The sequence below is a fragment of the Anarrhichthys ocellatus genome, unplaced genomic scaffold (assembly GCF_004355925.1).
Source record: "Anarrhichthys ocellatus isolate YVR2014 unplaced genomic scaffold, GSC_Weel_1.0 scaffold69, whole genome shotgun sequence".
NCBI lineage: Eukaryota > Metazoa > Chordata > Actinopteri > Perciformes > Anarhichadidae > Anarrhichthys > Anarrhichthys ocellatus.
Window position 1 is genome coordinate 1,766,332 of NW_022280099.1, and position 26,847 is coordinate 1,793,178.

The 26,847-nt window shown below is 43.6% G+C and overlaps 1 protein-coding gene across 3 annotated transcripts in view; it reads right to left on the reverse strand.

Moving 5' to 3' along the window:
• Positions 1–341: 341 nt before the first annotated feature.
• gfra4a (GDNF family receptor alpha 4a) overlaps positions 342–26,847 on the reverse strand; it is a 115,932-nt gene continuing 89,426 nt past the window's right edge. Inside the window, exons 2-8 of one of the 3 annotated variants that reach the window (XM_031873193.1) lie at positions 24,432–24,713; positions 22,562–22,642; positions 16,294–16,633; positions 13,471–13,580; positions 11,767–11,901; positions 4,074–4,243; positions 342–2,335 (exon numbers count right to left, since the gene is read on the reverse strand). In XM_031873193.1, the coding sequence (XP_031729053.1) occupies positions 2,189–2,335; positions 4,074–4,243; positions 11,767–11,901; positions 13,471–13,580; positions 16,294–16,633; positions 22,562–22,642; positions 24,432–24,713 (1,265 nt within the window). In that variant the 3' untranslated portion in view covers positions 342–2,188. Of the gene's footprint in view, positions 2,336–3,078; positions 4,244–11,766; positions 11,902–13,470; positions 13,581–16,293; positions 16,634–22,561; positions 22,643–24,431; positions 24,714–26,847 lie in introns of those variants that run through there. The other 2 variants (XM_031873194.1, XM_031873192.1) reach the window with 2 other exon arrangements.

Here is a 26,847-nt window from a genome sequence, read left to right on the forward strand (position 1 = left end):
TGTAGCACGCAGCTGTTTCATCTCTGATAAAACAAACGGCCCAACATCAGACATGGAGAACATGGTCGAGCACTTAGCGCATGAAGAGGTATTTCCCTCAGGAGTTACTGGAGTTTATTGTGGGGCTAAATAAATGCTTATGTTGCTTCATGTCTGCTAGATGTGTACATTGTCAACAGTTTACTGGCCATAACTACATTTAATTACTTGTATGTTTGAGACTATATCAAGTAAAACTTCAGGAATGTGGAAGGATGTTTAGATGCTGTAGAGAAATAAAGTGCTGCTCTGTGTGTGTGTGACAGATGAGTCAGAGCTTTGGTATCAACAGAACAACTTTCTTAAGAGAAGATGTAATGATCTTTATTGTATTTGAATGGCAGCAGCAATGTAAGAGTAGAGTATCTCAAAACCTGGGCAAATAAAACCAAACATATCTGCAAGTCTCACCAGCACCTCTGAGGGTGGGTGAGGACATAGCTGTGATTTGAGTGAACTGCCCGTTTGTGTTGAATTGTTTTTCAGATCCTTACAAACTACATGGACATCAGTGAGGAAGAATTAACAGGTTTTTTTCCTTCGGGTGGAACTTGGCAGGCAAAATCCAACAAGTATTGAGCTGTTATGACAACATCATGAGCTCATATCGTGAGGTTTTTTAAGGTCCAACTTGAACTAGAATGTGTCATTTTCATCAGGTCTGCTTGTGGCTCGGGGCAACACGTTCTGTCTCCGTGTTAATATCAGCATATGTTGTGTCATTTATTAACGCAGTGGAACAAATAGGTGTTTCTTCAGAGAACTGAATTCAACGGCAGTATTGAAGACGACACATTTCCTTGTTTTGTGCCGAACCGACCTCGGTCTTCTCCACAGTACATATTGTAAATCCGTCCCACGTTGAGGAAAGAGTCCCAGCCAGTAGCGGGGCCGGCATGGGTCACCACTTTCATCGCACAAGTTTGTTTTTCCAGAGAGCGACGCATTCGTTCATGCATCAAAGCCCACGCCGTCTGTTCTCTCACCGGCCCAGCGTGATGTGTCACAAACCTGTCGATCGGTATCTGTTTTCTCTGCGGCAAAGTCCACATAGTTAAAAAATATAAACTTGTTTCCATCTCTTGTCGCATCACCAAAAATCCACACAATTTCATCTTTTTTTTTTACATTTCTGAAGAGGAACAAACTCAAACGTCTGTCAGGCCCTCACACGTGGCTTAATGCATGAATACTTCAACTTATTTCTAGCTTTAAAATTAATATGAATTACAATTCTTGAAGGCTAATAAGTAATGTAGGTCCTTGTTTGACAAAATAAAACACTTTTACAGACTTTGGGAGATTTTCTTAATCTTATTTGAATGTCAATTAACAACTTAATTCTTTCTATATATATATATATATTCTTTATTAACTTTTCATCCTGCCACTTAAGACACAACAGTCAAAAAACTTCATCGTGATTAGTGAGATATATATTATGTGCTTTCTGGGTAACAAATCATCTGTAATAAAAGTGTGACAACAAGAGAACGAGAGCAAAGCTGAATGAGCAGACGAACACACACGTCCACCTTAAATCTCATGGAACACTTCATCACAGTTCATCTGAGACTAAGGTCTTAACATTTAATAGTTTTCTTTTACACCAAGGAATGTTCAGGGACCAAAACGAAATGTAGTGTATTTTTTTAACTTTATATATATATATATATATTGTGTAGAGTTCTCTGGCGCTGCCTCACCAGCGTCTCGTCACTGTACACCCTCTGGTCCCTCTGGCCCTCTCCACTGTAGCGTGGACGTTGTTTTCAGATGAGCAAAGTCTGCATTTGTGTGTCGTACAGCAGTCTGTATTCGGGGAGGCATGAAGCAAGAAATGAGGTGTGTACTTCCTGGGTAGCGGCCGCCTCTCTGTGGTCTCCTGAGGGGCGTGGCCTAAACAACACATCTGCTCTGAGTCATGATTCACAAAAAGATTAAGTGTGGTTTTTTTTTTTTTTTCCTCGTTTTTTTTTTTTTGTGACAGATGGAGCGGGGCAGGACAGAGTTGACCCTTTTCCCCCACCGTCCTTTGACACATAGAAATGGCTCTCTCTCTCTCTCTCTCTCTCACACACACCAACCCCCCCCCGCCCATCCACCAGGTTTGGCGTTTGGTCCATGGAGGCCCGGTGAGCGAGGCCTCTTATTGGTCGGAGAGCAGCAGCAGGAGCAGCCAACCGAGGCCCAGCATCAGGGACAGGTGGACGGGCTCGGCTCCACGGTCAGACAGGCCCGGAGAGGGAAGAGTGGAGTCTCCCTCGTCGCCCCACAATCTATCGTTCTCGTTTACCTATAAAGGAAACGAGAACGTGATTAGTCGTCCGTTCTTTTCGATAAAACAATCTGTTATCTGCTTCCAGGTTCCCCACCACGAGACATCTTCTCGGCAGAGCAGCCGAAAGAGAAAAACAATTTGAATGATTGTGACGCAGAGTGTGAGACGAGTGAAGGCGATGACATTATTCACAGCGAGAGATGCTTCTCTCTACAAACATATAAAGTCAGTCTAGCACCATCTTTGGATCTACTCCTGACTGACTGACTGGGTGAAGGTGTTTTCAAAGCCATATGAAATAGGAACTTAAGTTAACACTCGACTATCAGGTGAAGAAATATCATGTTTAAGGTGTCACTTCCCTGTTTATCTCTGTACCTTAATATAAAGTCCAAAGGAATCAGAGGATGACACAGACTGTGGGGATGAGGAGTTCAGAGCACACGAGGCACCAATATGTAATTTGGGCTTTTGGCTGTTTGCTTCAGCTTTCCCTCTGGAAATAAGTAAGTGGCCTAGTTATACACGTTAGTTGTGAAGTTTATTTATATCTGTTGGCAGATTGTCAATTATGTTATCTACAGCATTTTTTTGGGGGAGGGTTCCCATTAGGAGCAAATTATATTATTTATATATTACTAACATCTTAAACACTGTGTGTGCTTAATGCAAAACAGGCTGTCCACATTAAAATGTATGTTCAACAGAGTTTAATCGTTGTTTACTGGACTACTTTAATGATGTTTACAGAACCTGTTTGTATTGTTATGAATGTGAGACCATTTACGTGTTCATGCTGTATTTTTCAATCCAGTAAATCCAATGCGTTGAAACTACCAACAGCATAAGCTTGTAAAACACATCTGTTTACATTCAAAGCATCTTAATTTATTTCAATAAGGTTGTTTGTTTTATGCTCTACTTTGTTTGCTGAATGCTTTTACTTCTGCAGAGATGACTCCGCTGGGATCGATACGGTCGCATCCAATCTCAAAGCTTCCTTCTCTCAGAATCCTCCATGATGAGCACACGATGGGTCAGCCTATGGTGAGCAGTGGAGCCTTTATCAGCCAGTACGAGCTTCTTGTAACATGTGCTGTAAGTCAGCACTGCAAACATCTTTTGACCTTATTTACCTGATCTGGACTCGACGAGGGAATTTTACTGTTTAAAAAATCTCTTATTATTATTATTGTGCGTTTCTGTACAAAAGGATAATCTTCTAATAAGGTGTTGTTTGTTTCATTCTCTAACTTTCTAATATCGATTTGGCTTTCACAAATCGATGCAAGTTAAACTCTGAGGAGAAAATTGACATTTAGGAAAGTCGTGGATCATTATTGAGTGTAGAGTAACATAATTACATAATATACACGCTTGTCATTTTAGCAAATTTTTCACTCTAAAAATTATTAATTTAAACTGTTTTGGCAAACACTCTAAATTTAAATGATATAATGCAAAAATCTTGGACACTGAAATAAGCTGAAGTGTACTTTGTGCACATGGCAGCAAACAGACACCGCCTCAGTTCATTTTATCTCGGTTGTTGTGTGACTGACTTTGCCCCGGACGCTGTCTGAATTATGCAGACAATGTAAATCCCACCCGTCTGCTGGTCCCTGCAGAATAAAACAAACGCCCCCAAGCTATCTGAAGCAGTGCGACCCAAATTCTGAGCGAGGCCGTCTCCTCCGTTAGTGCCTCTCTGTTCGGAAAAAGGTCGTACGTCACAATTTCCGTCTCGTCTCACCTGAGTCGGTATCTGTGCTCTCAGAATGTTCTGCTCTGTTTCCATGGAGAGGCCCGGGGCGGTGGTCGCCAGGTGTGGGCTCTGGTTGTCGGTTGCTGGACTGGGCATCCCGGGCTGGCTGGCGCCCGTTCTCTCATCCGACCCGTTCCCGAAGGCCAGGATGGCATTCTCTAGAACACAAGAGCAGCAGACACGCCGTGTTAAAAGGGACATGACCTGAGGCGTAATAGATGGAGGAAGCTCCGAGGTCGTAATCAGCCGTAACCTCCAGTGTTCCTCTTGCTTCTTCCTCCTGCAAACTGTTAAACAAAAACACCAGTAACACTACGCGGTGCTAAAACTAGCAGGATCTGACATATTTGACCAAAAATGAAAATATGTCCTTTGTGCTCACAGGCAGCGATGCATCATAGTTAAAGAGAAATACAAGCACTAGTGAACGCTCCATCCGTTCATGGATGATGGATGTTCACATTTCTCTAGTTTATACATCTTGTTGCCTTTCTGGGCCGCTAGTGTAAGAAACTGCCAACAAATGCGTAACATGTGTTATTCATGTGGCTGCGGGGTAAGTTTGAATATGTTATTCATAAGGTGAGAACTACTGCAGTCTGCAGTGCTACAGTCAACTATACACAAGAGAGGAAGGAGTGTTGTGTGAGCAGGAATTCACTTTCCTGTGTAGAAATGTAAATATAGAACGAGAAAGCCTGTTAATAGAAGAGTGCGTCAGTCAGTTTTTAATTACACAAATATGAGAGGCAAAGGCTGCCCAGTATATACATTCAATTAATGGCAAAGGGGGGTTTCTGGTCATATTATAAAAAATGAACAATAATGAACAGCGTGGTTATTTTTCTTATTTTTTAGCAATGTAGGAGTTTCTTCAGGCTATAAATTACACACACACACACACTCTCACACACACACCATCATTACCACTTGCTCGTGTGAGACGAACAAGTGGTTTGATTGAGAAGTGAGTTCGACAGAATTTCTAAAACTAATTATACTCTGTACAGAACAGCACCAGCAAGTAGGGCAAATACTCGCCCTCTGTCCGCTGCAGCAGTCTGTCAATCAAGCGTTCTTTGTTTACATAACTCCATTGGAGGGCAACATGTCTCGAGAAGTGAAGCAGCGGGCTACCGGCAAGCTGCGCCGTGTCACGTGACTCACAGTTGGAGCACTTCTACAGCTCGGACTGCATGAAGCTCCTGGTTGAATCACCAGTGCAAAGGATGAAAATATATCATTCTTTGAATAAAAACAGAAAGATTATGTTCATAAAAACTTTAGAATAGAAGTTAAAAGGGAGAATTCTGCACCTCTTAAGATGATCAATGAGTGTTGACGGTAAATGTAGTCGATTGAAGCAATCAATAAATTCTGGATGAATTCAGCAACTGTGGCACCTTGTCTGCAAATGCAGCGATAAAGCGATAAGCTAACGTTGTGTTTGGTGACGGAGGCAGAGGCTCGTGGAAACTGTAAAAGTAATCGTGTCTGAGAGCAAGTCGTATTTAGATCTCATACGGAGTCTGTGGTCATTCATATATTGTCTGTTTAAGGAATTACAAAGCATTGTGTTCAATGCTGTAATCAGACCCTGCTCGGAGCTTAAGTTGGTCAACACTCACGAGTGTTTGTGTGTGAGCTCACATCTTTCAGAGAAAATTGAAGAAATGTTATTTGTTGGATGTTTGTTGGATGTTGGATGTTGGATGTTTCCTTTAACACAGCTGCACTGCACTGAGATCTTATACTTCAGTACAAGTAGCAACACCGCAGTGTAGAAACACCCTGTTAACAAGTAAAAGTACAGTCAATCAAGTCTCATCTTAACCTCTAATAATAATACATACATATGTTGTTTATTATACGTTGCATTATCAATCTGCAGAGTAACTAATGTTATCAGACAAATAAATGGATTCAAAAGTACAATATGCGTCTGAAATGTCGTGGGGTAGAAGTATAAAGTAGTTTCCTAAAAGAGGATTCAAATCGTCAGTCAGCCTTTCAGTGTGACATCTTTCAGATGTCTGTGATGGTGTGATGATCAGTAGGCTATGACTGGAGGGATGTTATAGTGTATGTATAACTTACACTCTGGATGTATATGGTCTTATGCACCCCAAAGGACACCCTTCACATCAGGTTCTTAGATTTAGCACAACCAGAATGAATTATGATCATACGATGAATTAATATTCTATAGGCACTCGTTTTCATTCAGCTAATGTGTTACTCTGCAGCAATTACGTTTGCATGAAAGTCACTTCAATTAAAATGTGCTCAAATGAAGACATGAATGAGAGATTCATCAATTAATAGCCGCAGCGTCTACTGTAAGATGGATGTGGGTGCTTAGAAATGAGAATCACACCATTATTCCATCTGTTCGCAGCAAGAAAACCTCCGATTTCAGAAGCGTCTCGCTGGTGATTAGTGAAGGGATTTCAAAGCCTTCAGCGGAGTATCGGGGTGTGACACACAAACATTGATTTCTCACAGGATCCTAACAAATTGATCCATCCATCCATCCATCGCCCTTGCAAACAGAATTCTGCAGCAATCAATGCAGAGCCTTGACTCGACTCCCTCAACTGGTGCAACACTGAGCATGCCCGTCAGAGATGGAGATGGCGGATGGGCGACCTGCGCGCGCTTGTTGCCAGCTCTGCAGCTAATTAGGGAATCTGCAACTTACAACAGCAGAAGTCAATAGTGAGGGGAGCAGATTGAACCCGGCTGACGGTGTGTTTATACATCAGCACCTTGCAGGAAAGGCTGCGGACCGGCGTGCTAATGGTGCTGTGGGCCATTAGTGCTGGTAGGACAGGTGGGAAAGTGTGCGGTTCGGGCTGCAGCGTGCAGCGATCCCCCGGCAGGCTGACGGCTGAGGGAAGCGAGGGGTGCAACTCCAGCTGCCCGCTACCGTGCCACGCCACCCGCCGTCACGCAGAGATGAAGTGCCAATAGATATCTTCAGTGGTAAACTGTTGTGACAGTTCCTTTGTAAATGTTTGGACGCGGCTGTTTAAGCACCACCATCTCGCATCTCTTTGACTTTTAAGTTTCTCCCTGAGGGCGTCTTTCTTTTACTGACTTCACAGGTTCCAAAGCCACACAGCCTGTGCACGCCCCTTTCCTGTCCCCAACCTTCCTGACATACTGCTGGTTACCCTCACTGTTAGAACACCAACTTAACTACCAGAAAAAAATTTGAATAATTGCAGAAATAAATGAGCTTCATCTCCATCTGTGCTCTCTTTTTTTTTCCCTGACACACTCAGCATTCAGAGAAGGAAGAAGTCCAGAGCTGCAGTTTTGCATCGGGATGTGGTTATTATCGCTGCGATGAGGAGGTAAGGCAGGGTGACAGCTGCTTTTTAAAACCTGAGCGCGCTTGTTCCAGAGAGGCAGTTTTCCCCTCCCCTGTCTGCAAACGACTGTATTCTTCCCTGCCACTATTCTCTCTGTCCACCTCATTAGTTCAGAGGCAGGAAACCAAATCACGTTCAATTACCAAGTCATCAAAGGCCATCTGAAGCCCCAGCACAGGGGGGGCCGCCGCAAACAGAGGTAAGCACCAAACGAGACCAGGAGGATTTATTTAATCGAGGCTCGTGCTGTCTAATTGTGAAACATAGCCATCGGTGCAGGAGCGGACGGTCTTTTGGCTCAAGTCAAAATGAATAACACTCCATTCTCTGTACATTGTGGTTACAGGAGGAACATGGGGGAAAGAAGAACACCGAGGGTCTCCTGGGGCGGATTCATTTTCCCAATTATTGGCTCGAATTAAAACTCTCCTTGCCAAAATCATTATACACACAAATAGAACTGCGGCTCGCCCGTGCCTGGCAAAGGAGACTGAACTCCAGTGGAGATGAGCGCGTGACGTGTGCTGCTGGTCCGTGCATCGACTCTCCCCTCAGAAACATCTTCATCCTCATTATCACGTACGTGCTTGTTTGGCTTCAGCCGTTTGCTCAGGCAGGAGGAGGAGAGGAGCGCTTCTTTGCTCAGACGCAGGAAAACGAGGCCAGTCAGTCTGAGGTTAGTTTTCCTGGGTCTCTAAGGCGTTTACAGTAAACAGCACAGAGGAGCAGCACTCGGCAAGTGTGAGTCCCGGCTGCAGGATGCACATGAGGAGTTCCATTGAAAAACAAGACATCCATCAACCAGCCCAAAAAGGCTGGGATTGTTGACTCACTACGGGATGACGTAAGATGTGATCGTTGTCTGCATTTGATTATGTAGAAATCAGAAGCATTTCAGCAAACGTCATCTCATTGAGCGGTGCACGTCAGACGACAACCGTTATTATAATTGACCTAAAAACAGTTCAAACACAATCGTCCCTGACCAGCAATGACATCATCTGTAGGTTCTGGTTTAGTTGGTTTCCAGTGAGGGGGGGGTTTATGTCTATGTGTACGGCTTTAACTGTCAATATCATGAGAAATACTACTTTTCTATTTTTCTATGAAACACTTTATATACTCCTTCAGGATTAATAAAGTTCTGTGTTAACTTAACAAGAGAGTGATGAATGAAATAATCTATACTGTAAATACAGGTTACAGTCGGGCTGCACTATATGGACTAAATCTTTTATCTCAATGACAATATATCTCTATCTGTAGAGCATGTTTTCAATTCAATCAATAGTCTGTGAAATGGTAAAGCCTATTTTTGTATACTTCAGAGTGAATTAAATACTTGACTTCTTTATAATAAGTTGAATATTAAGACTTAAATTGCAAAAGCACAACCTGCAAACCAAGGAAAGGTGCTGGTGGACTTAACATTTAAATATCTATCTCTGTTATGACGCAACGGTTTCTGGCAAAGCAGGGAGTTTTTGTGTTGGATTGTTGATCTGCAGCTGCAAGTTTAAATCATTGACTAACTCATTAAACGCCATTACAGCAAGTCAAGTGGTGATTCACTGCACAGAGAGTTGTGTCAGATGAGAAGAAGACAATGCTTTCAATGAGATCACATGTAGGTCCATTTGTTCTTCGTGAATGTTTCTTCTCTTCTCTTATTGGCGGTTACTCCTCCAGACGGTCGCCGTTATGCTTTTGTTTCCATCTTTGATGCTGAGGACATGCTGCTGCTTACTGGATTAATACGCTTATTACTGGATTAACCAGCAAGATGGTGAATGTTATAGCTGCATCTTATTCTACTGTCGTACGCTCGGCTGTTTACAAGATGGTGACCAGATATCCGTCCCTCTTCTCTCAGTTGTGCCGTGGCAGCTGTTATAAGCAGCCACATTGTTTAAGAAATGAAGAAGTTTCTCATGAATGATCGATGTGGTGACATTTTGTCAGGTGTCTATTTCGTGTCTATTTCCTGAAGAGAGCATTTACGTATAAGGAAACAGCATTCCTGCTGTCAGCTGACAGATAGATATTAGCATTTATATACAAACACAAGTGAATGTGGTTCTGCTTTAGATTACTGCCTGCAAACTACTTTGGAATTATTTAGCAGTTTAACCCTGAAGCTATAGCTGTGGCCCTGCAGACCCCCGAGGTTTACTGTTCATCATACCTCACACGTGCTTCATTCCTTCCAATTTCACATGACTTTGACGATCACTTTGTTCCCAATGACTTTTTATCATTGTTTTCTGTTCTAATTAGTGCTTTTTTAAATAAATAATATCTTTAAATAACAATATGTCGGGTTCCTTTGGGACCAGAGTCAAAAACAACCAATTGTAGCTGATGCTGTATTTATAAATGCAATACAATAGACGGATAAAATGTTTAGTTTTGGTCCTGATTCAAAGTATCACTCACTGTCGGGGGGGTAGGGACACTCTGCCAGTCAGTATGAAGGAGACACAAACACATCGAATGTCTTTTGTCTATTTTTGTTTTAAAAATATGCAAATTGACTTTCCTATGACATTAAAAAAGGATAAAGGACGAATAGAATAAGTTGTAATCATATGAACAATGTGACTAATTCATAATAACAGGGCTGAGTCACTGTGTAAAAAGATAATAAGTTAAGGTTTCAATTATTTTAAAATGTTGATACTTATATAACATTTTACTTTGGGAGATTATTTTATAAAAGGTTTTTGTTCCGGGGAACTCATAATTTAATATAGTGAGCATTATTGTTGCTCTGAGACAAAACCTTTAGAGCCATACAGCAGTTACAGCTCTACGGGGGCAGCAGTTACGGCTCTACGGGGGCAGCAGTTACGGCTCTACGGGGGCAGCAGTTACGGCTCTACGGGGGCAGCAGTTACGGCTCTATAGGGACAGTAGTAGACAGTAGTAGACAGCTGTTGCTGTTGGGTGAATAAAAGCTACAACAAAAGGTAACCGACTGCAGCGGATTTGGTGGATAATCCTTATGTAACATCAGCAGCAGTTTATCAGTCACTCATGTCGTCATCTTAGCATTTGTTGTTTCTATAATCGTAAAATAAATAGTTCTGCAGCGATAAATGTCCCCTGGTAATCTAATCAGCCTGTGTTACATGTGGTAACCATCACAGTGCTGCTCCAGCTATCAACTACACTGCTGCCATCACTCAGCGGGTTCTTTCTCTGCAAGTCTTATTTGTGCATACTGTAATACACTTAGCGTGCAATGACAACGTCTTCTTCTTTTTCCTCTCTTTCATTTTACCATGAAGTCTGTACTGACTGCAAAGTAAACGCATAAACATGAATACGTTATACTCTGAGCGAGTGAGGTAGTACACAATATGAGAAAGACTACTTATGGTAGGAGGGTCAAACAAACAGGACTTTAACCCAGGAGACCGGTGTGTCCGTGTCGCGTTGTGTTTTCAGTATTTATGTTGTGTTGCTTGCGTTTTACCGAGCGAAGATACTTATTGTAAGTCCAACCACGATGTTTCCTCTCCGTGCTTTGTGCCACTCCACTGCCCGTTAGGTCCTTTTTTTGCAAAAGCTCACCACAGCGAGTCTGCAACTTACTGTGAGTGGGTTTATACGGAGGTCAGCCTGCTACAACGGTTACAACTGTACACATGAAAGTGGCTGCTGCTCTGACCATCTATCTATTCTCCCGTCCTATTTCTGTTGATCGTTGAAATAAATAACATATATATTGTATTAATTCAGTTTGCTGTCAGGGTTAGATGAGATCAATATCTCTCCAATGGAAGTGTGAAATCGATCTTCTCAGCTGACTCTGCAGAAGAGCTGAGAGAGAAATGTTGAATTCTTCTTTAACTCTTCTGCACATTTCATCCACTTGATGTCTAAACGCTGTTTCAAAGCTCTCTCTACACCACCAGCCCAACAATGCAATGCTTGCATAGTTAGTGTCATTTTCGTCAAATTTAATAAAATTAGGTCGAAACAAATCTAACTTTGAAAAGCATTTAAAATAAAATCAGTTCAATCCTAGAACCTCTGGGTAAAGGATGTTCTCCTGTTCATCTATGCACACACTTCACCACAGAGCAGACCTGCAGATGCAGCTCTGAGGGCAGCAAATGTAAGACTTTAAAACTGCACAAGGTGTTTTAGGCTGAGCCGCCATGGTGTTCGTGGTGTTGTCGTACTTCAAAGTTCTTTAAGGTGTCAAAACATCGATCATTTTGTTCAGGACTACAGACTTCATCCTCACACGTGTCTCTGTGTTGTTGTTGTGTTGCCAGAGGTCAGCTGTTACTCACTCAAGCAGACGTTGTCGTGGAAGGAAGTCAGGAAGTCGGAGCATTGCTCCCTGTGGTTGCCGCTCGCTGCGCAGGAGCACCAGGGTCCCACGTTGAATGTGGAGTTGTCGAGGTAGTTGGGAGTTATTGTGCTTCCTGTAGAGAGGAGGAGGAGGGGAAACAATGTTGTTGTGTATGTGTACACTACAGGCACAATGAAGTAATGCAACTCCTCACATTACGAGGTTTACACAAACAGAATGCTTGAACCCGACCATAAGATCACAGGAATAAGAATACATTTAGGTAATTGAGCTTAATATCGAACTGTTTTCTGTCCTTTGTTATTTAAGGTTTTTTTTCTTTAATTTAATTATTTTTTTATAAATACCTCAGAAAAAGAGACGTTTTGACTGAGAAGTTTGATGTTGCAAGAATATAGTTTGAGAAGAAATGTGGCTGATTTAATCTCGTTTTCTACCATCACAGTGTTGCTGTAACCAGGTGAAGATATTAGAGTGCATGTAAATGTATTCATTGCGAGAAGAAATGAAAAGAGGAACAGATGAAAGTGGAGAGAATAGAGACGGAGAGGCAGGCAGGCTAGTGAAGCAGGCGCCCTGCTGATCACATGTCGACTGGTTCAAACCCGGTTGTTGACAGGGCTTGACATTTGGCCTGTATATTTCCCATTACAAAGAAATTGGTATTGCAAACCAGTTTTTACTACAATGTTCTCTGATCTTTTGTGACAGGCAATTATCTCAAAATGTGATTTTCTTGGTCAATCATGTAAAAAAAGAGCTTGTACAGCATCTAGCCATTGCTCTGCCAGTGAATGTTATTTGATGCTACAACAGTTCAAGTCCAAACTGCAAGAACAGTGGCAGTTGTTTAGCGTTCCTAGCGTTAGTTTCCTTAGTGGACGTTTGGTGAGTGCAGTGACCTGCAGTACAAAGTCAAGCCACCATCACAGAGGTCTCTCACATGTATTATTTTTAGTCTTTTTTGCCTTTGGAGCTTTTCAGCAGGAAGTGATTGTGAAGTGATTCTCCAGAAAGGCTAATAAAGCCTGGTGGCTTCTGTGGTTTTTTTTTTTTAAGAGGTGGGAAATAGAATTGCTGCACTTTGTGGCACTGTGGCGAAAAAAGTTTTGATTTACCTCCATTGATTTTCTGGGTCCCAGACTTCCAAACAACAACACCTCAGAGTCTCACTTCTACTTCAGTTGTCTGGAATGTCCAATCACTGGTGAACACCTTCCTGTCTCCGTCTGTCTGTATCTGTCTCACTCAGTCCCTCCAAGTTAACAAACTAAACAACTATTCTTTCCGCCTCTTTTTGCAGGAGTTCAGTTGCGCTATTGTTGTCCCATAATGACATGTTTAGATTGAGTGGGCTTTTGAGCATTATGTGATCTTTTGTTAAGTTTTTATCTAAAGTACAATAAGCTGTGTCCTCCGCCTGCACCCACTCATCATCACGTCAATAGTTGTAATTGCACTTATAATGCCAACGACTTGGCCGGGCATGCTGCAGCCACATTAATCAGCGCTCCATCGATTGTTGCACCGCGCTTCTCATCACAATCGTTGATTCATTCTTTTGAGTCCTGTTCGGTGCACTTGTCTGCGCTCCGCCTTCCTCCCTCTAAAACCTTTTTGTTCCTGATCAATCACAGAAGGCGGGTGAGCCGGAGCTGGCGCAGAAAGATTTAGTTCTTACCAATCAGGCCGGTGTACGCAAGTAGACATGCTCCGTAGTTCTCCTGCTTGCAGCCACTGGCGCTCTGCTCCGAAGGTTGGCAATCATACTGGAACTGTGCCCAGCGAGACCTGTGGGAGCAATAACATGCCATCCATCATTTACCCGTGCTTGGATGCTGCACACATGGTGTCCCTGAGAGCTGGCCGGCACCGGTTCTCTCAGCGACTAGATGTGGATCTGAAACCCACAACGCTCCTCTGCCTACCTACACTCCTACATCATCTCCCTCCACCCTTCAAAGATCTCCCCGCGCTGCAGCACTTCAACAACTCCACGCCAGTCACCCCTGGCGACAATCATCCCTCTTTCTCTTGCCTCCCCTCTTTTCTCAGCGAGTTGTGTTCTGGAAGGCTGCCAGGCTGTAAAGAGTCAATGAGGGGCAAAGATAGGCCTTGGCTCTGCTCTCTAAATACCGCGGGCGCTGTCTGGCAGGGCTGGCCGCGAGGAGATTAGACAAATATGGATCTTCCATATAAATATTTCCTCCCCCAGCCGCTCTGCCTTCCCTCCTTCACCTTTCCTGCCAGTCGCCGAGACATCCGGCCTCATCATCATCATCGCACAAGGCCATCGCGGCCATCATATCGCATCAGCGGCCCCCGTCGACTGGCATTTGTAACAGGATCCCCTCGGGGCACCACGACTCCCCGCTCTCCCCTCGTTTGTCATGTCATTGTAATGATGTGCGTAAAAATCATAGGCTGTGCGCTAACTGAAGGCATCCTCTGCAGCCTGCCGCTTAATGCCAGCTGACTGGTGCGGGATTGGCGGGCCACGCAGGGGCCTTGAGGTGCCCCCATCCATCGGGGTGGCAGCAGAGGATAATGCCTGATCGATAGCCGTGACAGATGAAGCCCTTTGTCTTTCTGACAGGTGAAGAGGAACTAGATTAAATGCTGGCCACCATTTGCTGTCAGCGAGAGGAGGCTGACTGGATGGGTACGAGAACTCCATGTTTTCAGTCTCCAGTGATTGAGAGAAATACACCCTCAGAATTTCAATGACTTCATGAGACATTGTTAGTTATCTGGTTGGACGTTGACAATTAATTAAAAGTCGAATGACATATTTGTTTCCATCAATGTGTCATATACACAAGGGTTTAACACAGAATAAATATGCTTATTCAGAAAGCTTGTACATCTCGATGATGTCTTGGCCGTACATTGATATATATTTTCTGACCACTTTGGCAGGAAAGTCGTGTGAGAATCCCAAGTGATAATAATCTAGTAATCACTGCTTCACACGGCCGCTTCTTGCCTTGCTAAAAATGTATGCAGAGTTTAATTGAACTAATTAACAATTAATGAGTTGAACAATTGAAGGAATTAAACACAGCTGACTAATTCAATCTAAATGAACATATCATAGCAGCCGGATCCATCTTCCAACACACACATTCATTGTCCTGAGGGAAAGTCATTGTGTAAGGCCACCTCATCAACAAAGCATTTCAAATTGAACACAACAGCGGTGAAGATATCACCACAGTAGCCATTAAAATGAACTTGAAGCCACTTACAGCTGTGCTGTTTTGCTGTTTTTGGGGTTGGTGCATTAACAATGAAGCCCTGGTAACACCAGAAAGTAGCACAGCAGAATCCATCACTATGTCTTTGTGAAAGAGGTGGCGACATTGTGACCAAGGCTAGTAGGTGAATTGCCATAGCTGGCGAGCTAACTGCTAACAAGCTAGCTAGCCGGGATGCTAAATTACGAATCTTACTCGGGCAAAGGCTTGACCCGCTCTACTCTGCCTCTGATCTGCTAGCACCCGTCGCCTTTGTTGGTTGGACTTGTTAGGTTTTAGACACGAGGAGTGAGATTGGTTTGAGGTAGGGAACAAACATCAGGGAAAGCCAATCAAAGGCAGCCAAGACCAGTAAACGAATGAGCTATAAAAAAGTCTCCAGGGTAGCTAGCTTGCAAACTGTCAAGTTGGTTAACTTCGTTGCTAACGGAATAATAACCTCAAGAGTTGATTCTACAAACAATGCGTCTTTTGTGGAGCAGTTTATACTCTAACAAAGGAGGTAGGATAAAAGCACTGTCAAGATGGATTGTTATTTGAGCAAATCCACTATTACAGTACTTATATGCAGGTGCGACTGAGCCTTTAAAACCTATATTTTTTTGCATAATGTGAAAGTGTTCGCTCAGAGAAATATTACTCAAATCTACAGCAGAATAGAGCTTTTTAGCCTCTTTTAGCTCATGGTTTTGGTTTCAGAGCACTTGTTTCCGGCAGCAATCAGATGTTTTAAGCCAAAAACATCTATGAATAAGTGACTGCACACTACCTGCCCAGGTTCAGATGGACAAAGTTAGCAACCGGCTCCAGAGCTAATGCTACAGAGCCATATATATTTGGTGGAGACCCAAAAAAACCTCAAAGTCTTGGACATCAGAGCTTCAGAGCAGCCTTTGAACACACCGTGTCTTTCCAAATCAATCTGTCATGGATTACTTATTCCCTCACCTTACCGACCTATTTAACTCTAAATCACTACGAATTCTACTTTATACTGTTCTAAGACAAAAGAAAGACACAAAAGAATGTTTAAGCAATCTCTGATAACTCGGGTGTGCTTTAGCATTAATGTAATGTGTATATAATTTGCAGTAACTGAGCAAACACACGGAAAAACAACTTTGTGATCCTTTAAAAGAAGCCACAGCATATAATCAGTTCAGTGAATCGAGTGATGCCCACTCAGGCAATTAAGTGGAAAGTTTTCATGGCTGCAGGTAGTATAACACAACATTTCAAATTTCTACCTGCACACATAGTCTGCTTTGCAGATCCGCAGCTGGGCCAGGCAGTTGGGCTTGTCCTTGTCTTCGTACGAGCAGGACGGCACGATGGTTTGGCGCCGGCGCTCTGAACAGGCCGTGTCGGTGCAGGGACAGAACAGCAGCTCGTTGGTGTAGTCAGGGGGGACGCGGTCAAAGAACTTCCTCAGCGCCTTGTTGCACTTTGGGCGGTTACATGGACCTGAGCGGGCCGACGGCTGGATGCAAGACGAGACGTATTCCGTACGAAGCTTCTGACACGTCTCATCTATGTTACACGCCTTGGCGGCATCCAGGCAGCGGTTCACCGTTGTTACTTCAGACTCTAGACGGAAGAAGAAGAAGAAGAAGACACAAATGGGAAGCAGAAAGCATTTCATCCTTCTGTGTGGTTTGAGAAAATCAAATCCCAGGTAATGTTTACCAATGATTTCAAGGTCTAATTGGAGTCGGTATTGACTTTCCACTCTCACCTCACATGTAGTGTTGCATTTACAGATGAAAAACAGAAATGTGTGTCTTGAAGTGCAAACTAAACCAAAATGATGATTAGATGTAATAGCGCCCCGTGCAATGAATAGAGCATGAATGGTGTTTAAATGTTGCATGAGCTCGGGCACTGGATGTGTTTCAGCTGAGACCTAATGGCTGAATATTTCATTCTGCTGGGTTAATGCAGAGTGGCAGTGCTGAAAAATCGGCTGCTCCATCTCTCCAGCCGCACAACAAGGCTTGTAATTACTGCTCCTTCCCTTCATCCATCGATCTATCCAACTATCCCTCTCCATACAGCTGGGCCCACCCCGCACTCACCTGACTCCCTCCGTCCCTCGCCATCTTCCTCCATCGCTGTGTGCCCGACACTCTCAGCGCACCCATTACCCACTACTCCATCTGTCTCTTCCCTTCTCCTCCATCCCCTCTTCCTCAACTTTGTCCATCTCTGCTTCCGTGCTCCCTCTGACTTCCACGGTAATGAGCCACCTCATGTGGCGGCAGCGGAAAGCCCCTTTCATAACCGTCTTTTTTTGGCTGCATTATTTTCCAAGCCATCATCACGTGTGTGTTTCTTCTCCCAAGCGACCACCCAGTCACTACAGCCATGATGACGTTCAGCTTCTCTGGCAGATAGCACCGCTCATTAGTTCGTAAACTGCCTGTAGTTGTGTCTCCTGGTGAGTTCGGCTCTCACCCAGCTGTCACATGAAATATGAATGGCCTTAGAGAGCAAGCCAACACTCCCTCACAAAACATAGGTCCTCCCCAGCTTACCTGCTGAGCAGGCGGGGGGAGGACCTGATGGACCTCCAGGTCGGGATGACAAGTTGCATCCAGTGGCCTCATGCGTAGGAATCTCCACACAAGCTTTCATGTGAAATCATTGTTATCATGTTTTACCTTTTTTTGTGTATTGCTCTTATCCAGGAACAAGCCTCACACACTTCTCCACCTCGGAGCTGCCCGGTACAACCACAGTCCAGAGCAGCTCCTTACTGGACCCACACTGCCTGGAGGCGGTCTATCTCCACTCGGGTCTCTGCCACGGTAACCACCTTGTAATTTAACATGACCACTAAACTATCCACACAAACACTAAATATAAATGTATCTAAATGTCTATAATAACCTAAAAATGACAAGCTTTGTTTTTCTACATACGGAGCGAGTCCTATTATTGGAGCCGGCCGCCATGTTTCTACAGTAGCCCAGAATGGACAAACCAAACACTAGAAAGGGTCATTCATGTTTTCACGTCGGCACCGTAGTTCTGCTCTCTGTTGCAGTTGGTTGCAATCCTACAAGGGGAGAGTATTTGTCTTTGTTCCCCTAATCTGGATGTAAAAGCTCTCAAATGAAAGCTCCACACTTCACCCTCACTGTATCATTTTGGATCCTGGTTTCCTTCTTTCTTCACCAAGCTTGTGACCAACCTGCATTCGATTAAGAAAACAAAACTCTTGGTGTTTGTCTTGGTACCAAGGTGCATGAAGTAGAAAGTCTTAGTGAGGAAAAACAATTTACACCCCTCTCATGCTGCGTTCACACCAAACATTATTCGCGCGAGTAGATTACATACAAAGTCTATGCACAGACGCGATGAGACTGGCGCGGCGCGATGGACGCGAATTCGCCAAATCGCCCCAAACGCGTGAGTTTAAATTTTTCAACTTCGCCGAAATATTCGCGTTAGGCCCGGCGCGACAGCCTATCAGCGTTGAGATGCTCCCCCTGTCATCACTGACGTCCTGCCGTTGTTGAATGAGGAAATAAATGCTGTAGCCGTCTGTGTTCACCCAGAGCTCTACGATCCTCATATCAACACAGACCGGACCAAACTACGTGTATACGTGTGTGTGTGTGTGTGTGTGTGTGTGTAAACCATATGGTACAAACAATGAATAGACGCTGCCGTATTTACGTCTAGATGACGTTATTCTGAGCTGCTACAATGTTAGCATAGCCTAGCACCGATCCGTCCGCTCCATTGAGAAGACAAGTAGCCTACAAATCGGCATCATTACGTCGTTCTTTCGGAGTCCCTCTTTGTCGGTTTATTGCCGTTAAATCACAGCCAGATCAGTTTATTTAGTGTTCATACAGCTGTAGTAAACAGCGACCTGTGGCTCGCTAGACACAGTGAACACAGCTCGATACAATCCACGGAGCTCCTCTGGACTATGTTATGAACCAGACATGACGCGTTTAGTTTCCCGGGATATCTGACTTCCACAACACGTACTAAGCAGAAATAGAGGGTATTTTGTCCATGGTTAATGGCGGACAGTTGAACGGCTTTCAGGGCGATAAGCCACGCCCCCTCTCCGGCGCGATTCGTGCGAATGAACACAAATAGTCCCCGCGAGACCTGCGCGCGTTTGACGCGAATATGCGGCGCGATGAATCCGCGTTTGGTGTGAACACGGCATTAGAGGCCAATGATGCATTAAAAAGCCTCTTTGTTGGTGCAGAACACCTAATGTTGAACAGAGACACTTTCTTAAAACCACTGACTTCAAGTTAACTGATGAATTGGTAAAGGGTGAAGCACTCTGTAGTTTGAATAATCCTCAAAACATGATGAGCTGTAGCTCCGGCTTGCATCTTTGAAAAGGGTCATTACTCCGTTTGAGGGAGAGATGCTATAAGGGCGGAAAAACAGCCATTAGTCACGACTTTGTTGTTTCGGCAGTCGACCTGTCGCGATGCATGGCATGGATGTGAACTTTGACCTCACATGGAGTCGCCAGAGAGAAATTTATGAGGCGGCTGAGCACAGTGCAGGTCTGATGCTGCTGTAAGTCAAAGCAGCCTAAAACACACGCTGTCATTTAAACAAGCAGCTTATGTACGAGGTCACAAAGATGCTTTATGAAGCATGTGAAAGGGGACGGCCACTGCATCTGAATTGTTTCGGTATTTAGATTTTGTCTTACATTAATCCATACTGTCTCACACGTACGGGTGCGCACAGTTAATTAGCATAATTAACTGGAACAGAAAAAGCTAAATACAAGCATCAATCTGCACATTTATAGTTGTGAATATGTATGGAGGTAGACGCCTGCCATGGAATAAAAATAACAAGGACTGACGGACTGTAAGATATGAAAGCAGAACGGTATTTAACCGCTCACAGGCTTGTGAGCGGTTAAAGGATCAGTGTGCACCTGAGGTTCATGGAGGGTTTGAGGAAAAGATTGCTGAGATGTGAAAAACGAAAAGTGAAGGAAGCCGGAGCGGAGCTGCAGTGTACAGTGCTTTCTCTGTGGGCGGGTATATGTACCACAGCAAGTCAAATCAACATTTGAAGCGAAATTTTATTTTAATTTTTTTAGGAAAATGTTTTGAATCCAGCCAATCAGGGCCAGCAGGCGGGTTTCACTTCCCAGACGGTCCGTTGGAAACATCCGTGAGATGTTGCAGAGCTGTGTCCTGGTTCAACTTTGACCTCTTGCACCTGCAGGCTAGTTCTGTTTCTTTACATCTTGGGCCTAATTGACGCAGCTTCTAACTTTGTTATTGTGCGTTAAGATGTCACCGTACTCACTGTGCTGCTACCGGAAACATGTCATCAACGCTAAAATGTAGTCTGAAGGGGCGAGAAACCTGAGGTTCTAAATAAAGCAACAGCTTAGCAAGATTATCTAAACATCTTCCCCCATCAGTCAATCAATGAATCTATGACATCTCACTGAAATGTTCCATCATTGCGCAACACAACTGTGCCTGCAACACGACTAAAAGTAGAGCGAGTCAAAGTTGAACCACGAGGTGAGCTTGTGAACTGGGATTGAATATATTTATGACACATAAGTCTAAATCAACCTCGGGCTTAAAGCCACAGTTGGTAACTTTTATTGAAATAACTTTTTGTCATATTTGCTGTGACTGTCACCATATCCTGACAGCAGTTTATGAGACAGACAGTCTGTTCCTCTGCCTCCTCTAAACATGACTAATGGCATTTGCACGAATCTTGCCTGGAAAAAAACAACCAATCAAAGCCGCGGAGCCTCTGACGCAGCAAGTAGCCGTCAGTCTCTGAACTCCGACCAAACTGTCAAACTAGGCAGCGCTGATCAGATATGAAGATTCTGTGACTGCATTGCCTCTTCCTCCGCTCAGATGTTGATGGAAACATGTTTCAGTGTGCTGCAGAATGAGCTGGTGGCTGCTCAGGCCGGTGGGAGGTTGGCCGTGCTTGGTTTTGGCTCGCTGGTGATAATTACTTTGGTGAGTACAATATTATCATAATCATTAAAGATTATGTTTAAACCTGTGAAAATCAGTTCCAAGTGGTAATAAACCAGAATCGTTTTAATTGGCTCGTGTGCACACAGTGCTGTGGATGTTTAATGGACTCTACTGTAAAGCTGTGTTTGGTTTCCATGCCCCCTGATCTCGGTGAGTAGAATAACTGTTACTCAACCTGAATTTACCTTTAAGGCTTTTACGCAAACTGTCTCCTGAACTGGCCTCATACCACGGTTAAATCATTTGCCTTTCTTCTCCTTGTGGTATACAACAAAAGCATGTGCAGTTTGCTAATGTCGGCTTGAATTACTTCAGGTTTGAAGTCATAAAATGTGTATTTGACACTGATCCCTCATTGCCATTAGGAGCTGCCAACATACTAAATGACCTTTAATATCACGAGGTTACCCATGATCCCGTGGTAAAGATCACATAAACTTAAGCTTCCACTCATTGTCTCCAGCTCAGTATTATACATCCAAATGACATCACATATGTTTCAGACATGCAATTCATTACCCAGTTGCATAACAAATATAGCAGATGTAATTAGCATATCATGAATATTTTCCAATATTAAAGTATAATTTGAATACCTTGAACTTGTTTAGCTGCTTTTATACAATATTGATTTAGTGCAGGTGCAAATGTATTAACAAACCAACTAGATATACGTTTCTCATTTTATTAATATTAATAATAATACAAACCTCTCTTTGTAGAGCACTTTTCTTAGATGTAGACGATGTAGCTCAAAGTGCTTTATCCTGCTTCAATTTAGAAAAATGCTGTATTTAAATGTTTAGATGAAGCTGTGTCCTCCCTTTGAGATCCACTTCTTTCAACTTTCTTTGTGTATGTCGGGCATTTATCATTACACTGTGTGACATATGCATGAATGCCTTCCCCATTAATCCCTTCATTTACGTCCTTCTTTAAGTTGCGCAGACTCTTCATCTCAGCTTTACTCATCCGGAGTATAATTGCCATCAGAGAAAACAATGCACTTGACTTTATGTCCTCTCCAGTGAAGAATAAATAAATGAACTCCTCCTCCTTTGTGTGCAGCCTCGCGTAAACAAACCAGCTCTGTCTCGCTTCCTGTGTCTCTTTCTCCCTCTCGCTCCTTTTTTTCTTCCAGTTTCTCTGTTCGTCATACTCTTCTCTCCTCTCCCCCCCCCCCCCCCCCCCCCCCCCCGAGTTCTGTTGCTTCCAGATGCATTAAAGTAAATAGGTAATTAATCTGTGCCTCCGAGGCTAACGGCAGCACATACCTGCCCTGCGGCTTGCCCACAGGCTCGGAGGCAAGACAGAAGCAAAGTGTGGGTTGTTACTCATCAAACACCTGCATATAATAAACCTCCATCTACGCCGTCAAAACCACACAGGATCGCATCTCCATTTGCTCTTTCTTTGACACACAACTTGGTCGAGACCCACTAGTTTGTTATTCTTTGTGGGAATAACGGATGCTGCAGAGAAACACTTGCAAACTCACCTGCAGCAATGGAGGCCAGACGCACGTAGTCAGAGCCCCTCTCCTCTGGTTCATACGGGAAGTCCTCCACCAGACTGAGTCCTGCCAACATGGAAGAGAGAGGTAACTTCTGTTGTGCTGACAAACCAAAATAATGCTCTACTTCTCTTCTACATGCAGAATTTGTCTGTGTCAGTGTCCCGAAACACTGACACAGACTCTCATATCATAAAAGTTGCATACAAAGTTACAAGGCCTGGACAGAATAACTCATGCATGGCCGGATTAACCTGTTAGGGGACTCTGGGGCTCAAAATGCTGTTGGAGCAACATATTGACCTCCCACCCCTTAACTAGCGCCCGATGTGCATTCTGTATCTCCCTCTCAAGCAGCAGAGCACAGACCAGACGACTAGAGACCAACCAGCACTCAACCTGTGTACAGTACATGAAACAGCAACATTTGTGCCTTCTGTTGCACACAGTCCCTATAACCAACAGTACACAATAAATACATTACATGCTGATTTAATACTACCCGCCCCCCTGCGTCTGGTGTGTCAGTCAGTGTGTGGTCATTTTAATAAACAACTAGATTTAGAAATGTACACCATGTGAGCAAAATATGAACAAAAAGTAACACAGGACTTACATTATACTTCACTACTGCTAATTCCCAAACAAATGAGCAATCAGGTCTGGTTAACAAAACCAACTTTCATGCAATGACGTCCTGGGGGAGTGGAGCCCCGGTGCAGTTTATAATCCAGCCTTAGCTTCAGTGGACAGAAGTTCAGTTCAATAAGTTAAACACTGAAGTAAATGAACTACAATTACAAATAAAAGCAGGTTGTACGAGGTTGTAAAAATGAATTAGCTGCAATTTAACTTAGAAAACAGCTGCAATCCATCAGCAATCAGCACTTTAATATGTGGGAGCTTCGTGTGGAGCTGGAGAGAGGCCACGCCCTCTTTGCCCAAACTGCAGCGTGATAAATGCAGCTGGTTTCATTTATCAAAGAGACTTGAGAGGTCTTGAGAATTGTGTCAAAATATACCAAACACAAAATAAGCTGCATTGACAAAGACCCACGAAGCATCATTTAAATGTACAATATTAGATGTGCGACTAATTCAAAAGCATTTAAATGAACGTATTAACGTGAAGCAGGTCTTAACTACACATTGACATATTGTTGAAATGCTGTTAAAACAATGAAAACGTCATTAATTTTGTCACCAAAGGGAACCCAGTTTTATTCTCAACATCAAGACGTCTTCTGAGCTGCAAATCACCAAATCAATTGTTCCTGTGGAGGAGCAGCTCACCAGAAGGAACATGACAGCCATGGAAGTACGAGGTGGTTCACATACTCTGCTCAACAGCCTGCAACTTCATTAAACTCATCTACAGGGAGTGTCTGCTTCAGTTGTTGTTTTAGACGTTTTTAATGAAGTCTTTACTGTATATTATCTTGTTTCACACTCACGATGATGATGGATGAGCTTTAGTTTGTTTTATTACTATATAATCTTCATTTCTTGGCTTTTGCATTTGCACTTGACTTGCAGGATTATCACAACGTTGTCAAACGTGTTAAACAGCACTGTTATATATAGTGTAGGACATGACAAAGGTTGTGCAAAGCGTTTGGAATGAGCACAAAAGTGATGAAATACAATTAGTGTGGGTGGAACAAAAGGAATGTTTGACACAATAATCACTCTTTATTTCAGCCTGGAATGTACTGCAGAGCTCTCTGGAGGCGGAGGCCTCATTCATGTGTAATGTGCTGCACTCACTTGATAATCCCAGTAACATACTGTAGCTGCTTCCACCCACCTCTCGGGGACAGAAGCGTCAGAGTGTGTGTGTTAACGCCGGTCTCACCGTGCAGCACGGACTGATGCAGACTCCAGTAGATGCTCAGGCAGTTCTTCTCCTTCTTCATGCCTCGTTTACACTGGCAGCCGTGGAGAGGAGTGGACAGCAGCGCCGTCATGGCAGTCTCACACTGGTTCCGGGCCCCGGGCCCCAGCTTCACGCTGCCGTCCCCCGCCACACACTGCCTGAGGGTGCGCAGTCGCGGGCTGCAGGTGTCGTCGCTGGAGCAGGTGTCTCCCGCACGCAGGCAGTCCCTCCCGCCTGCAGAGAGAGCCATGCGTGGGACTCCTGCAGGATAAGACAGACGGAGAGGACAGGTTAGTCTGGTGATGAGATGCGAGCAGGAGACGGTCTGTGGGTCGGTTTTCTGTACAGTTTGTTCAGCGAAGCTTTAGTCCAACGGAACACTCCAGAGGCTGTTTGCATGTATAGATGAGACCATCCGCTACGTATCAGTCCCACAAACTGAACCAACACACTAACAACAATCCAGCTGCATAATCCAAACTCAATGACACAAATAAATGAATAAAAACACCAAAACATGATTTCTTTCTTCATTTATTACCATTATGATGATTACCAAGGATTCTAGAAATCATACCGAACGTGACAAAAAGCATCACGGGGGGGGCCTGACAAATCTTGTGTTTTTGAAATGTGTCGAGCCGACACACTATAAGAAGACTATAAGCCGAGAGACTATAAGAAGACTATAAGCCGAGAGACTATAAGAAGACTATAAGCCGAGAGACTATAAGAAGACTATAAGCCGAGAGACTATAAGAAGCACAACTGGAAGAAAAGGTGGGACTGAAAATGTCAACATTTAAACAGAGCTGCAGAAGAATCACCAGCAGCAGGAGGACTGAAGCAGGTTGATCGCTCTATTCAAAGCCGCCGGACTCCATTGAGAAGAACAGTGGTTCACCTTGCAGAGCGGGGGAGCTGTTGATCTACCGCTTCCTTCATCGGTTAGTTTGTGTTATTTCATGATGTTCTGTTCCGAACCTACGCGGTCTCCACACAGCAGTACAGTGCTTCTGTATTTATGACCAGAACGTTGGGATTTGAATAAACAAGGAGCACCACTGGGAAGCTACAGAATGTTTTACCCTTAAACATAATGAACACGCCCCTAAAGCTGCTGAGTTAATGAGCGCTTTTATGACCCACTGAATCCTCGCTAAAATAATGTAAATTGTATTGAATTTAATTATTGGATTCGTTTTACATCCCTTGTCAGAAGCAATCAAACTTGGTCAACGAGCCATCTCACTACTGTATTCCAGCATTTTAAACTGACATTCATAAACCTGAGGGGGGTGCTGTAGTATTCATCAATTCATCTAGTTGTCACATAGAATACATCTGACACCACTGACTGGATTTGATAAAACTTGGGGGGGGTGATGACATCCTGACATGTTCAAAATTACACTGAGGTGTTTGAGCTCAAGTCAAGACTTCAGTGTCATATTTGTTAGCGATTAGCCGTGAGAGGGGCTGCAGCAGCTTGTTTACTGTTGTCTTGTTTCATGTGGCAGTAACAACATGCCGGCTTTATTCCCCTGAGGACAGTAAACACTTGTTTATTCCCAGCTGCCTAACAGCTCTTAGTCTCACTCTTAAAGATGTAGTGTTGTTTAATCCACCCATGCGTCTGGTTTGGGATAACACTAAAATATGCTTATGCATATTATAAGAAACAACAACAGGCACAACAGCTGAGGGATGAAAGACTCCAATATTGTATTGTTCCAAACTACAGATGAACAGGACCGAGAGTGTACTGCCAGGGACCAGAACATTTACAACCTCAAACTAAAAAAAGCACAACGGAACAAAACGTCTGACTTTTTATTTGTAAACCCACAAATCCCAAAAATGTCAAATCCACGAAGCCAACTTCATGAAGAAGCAGTTGATTGAAGTCACACAACGTAAACAGAAATGGTCATATTTGCCTGTATTTAATTAAAATATGATATACTATCATATAGTAAAACCTGTTCTGCTCGTAAATTGATGTCCATATATCTTGACAATGTTATTAGTTAGCCGGTTACGATAAACAATCTTTTCTGCACTTGTTATATGCAGGAAAGGGTTAAATGTGGTGGCTGGACATGAACATCTGCATCTCATTTCATAGCAATCCATCAATTGTTGTTGAAATGTCAACCTGCTGGTGGCGCTAGAGGACAGGTCAGGGGGTCAGCACTTGTGAGGATGATGGGCGAGCTGCCGTACCATAAGCCCTCCCAACCTGTGAGAGAGTGTGACATTCTGGCCATGCACTTTGCTTCAATATGGGACCAAGTGTGTGCTTTTTCCATCAGAGAGGGACGTTATTCACAAGATGCTAACGGTGCCACAGCTCTCCTGAGCATCAGGCAGGTCAAAGCTAGACTCCCAAAGT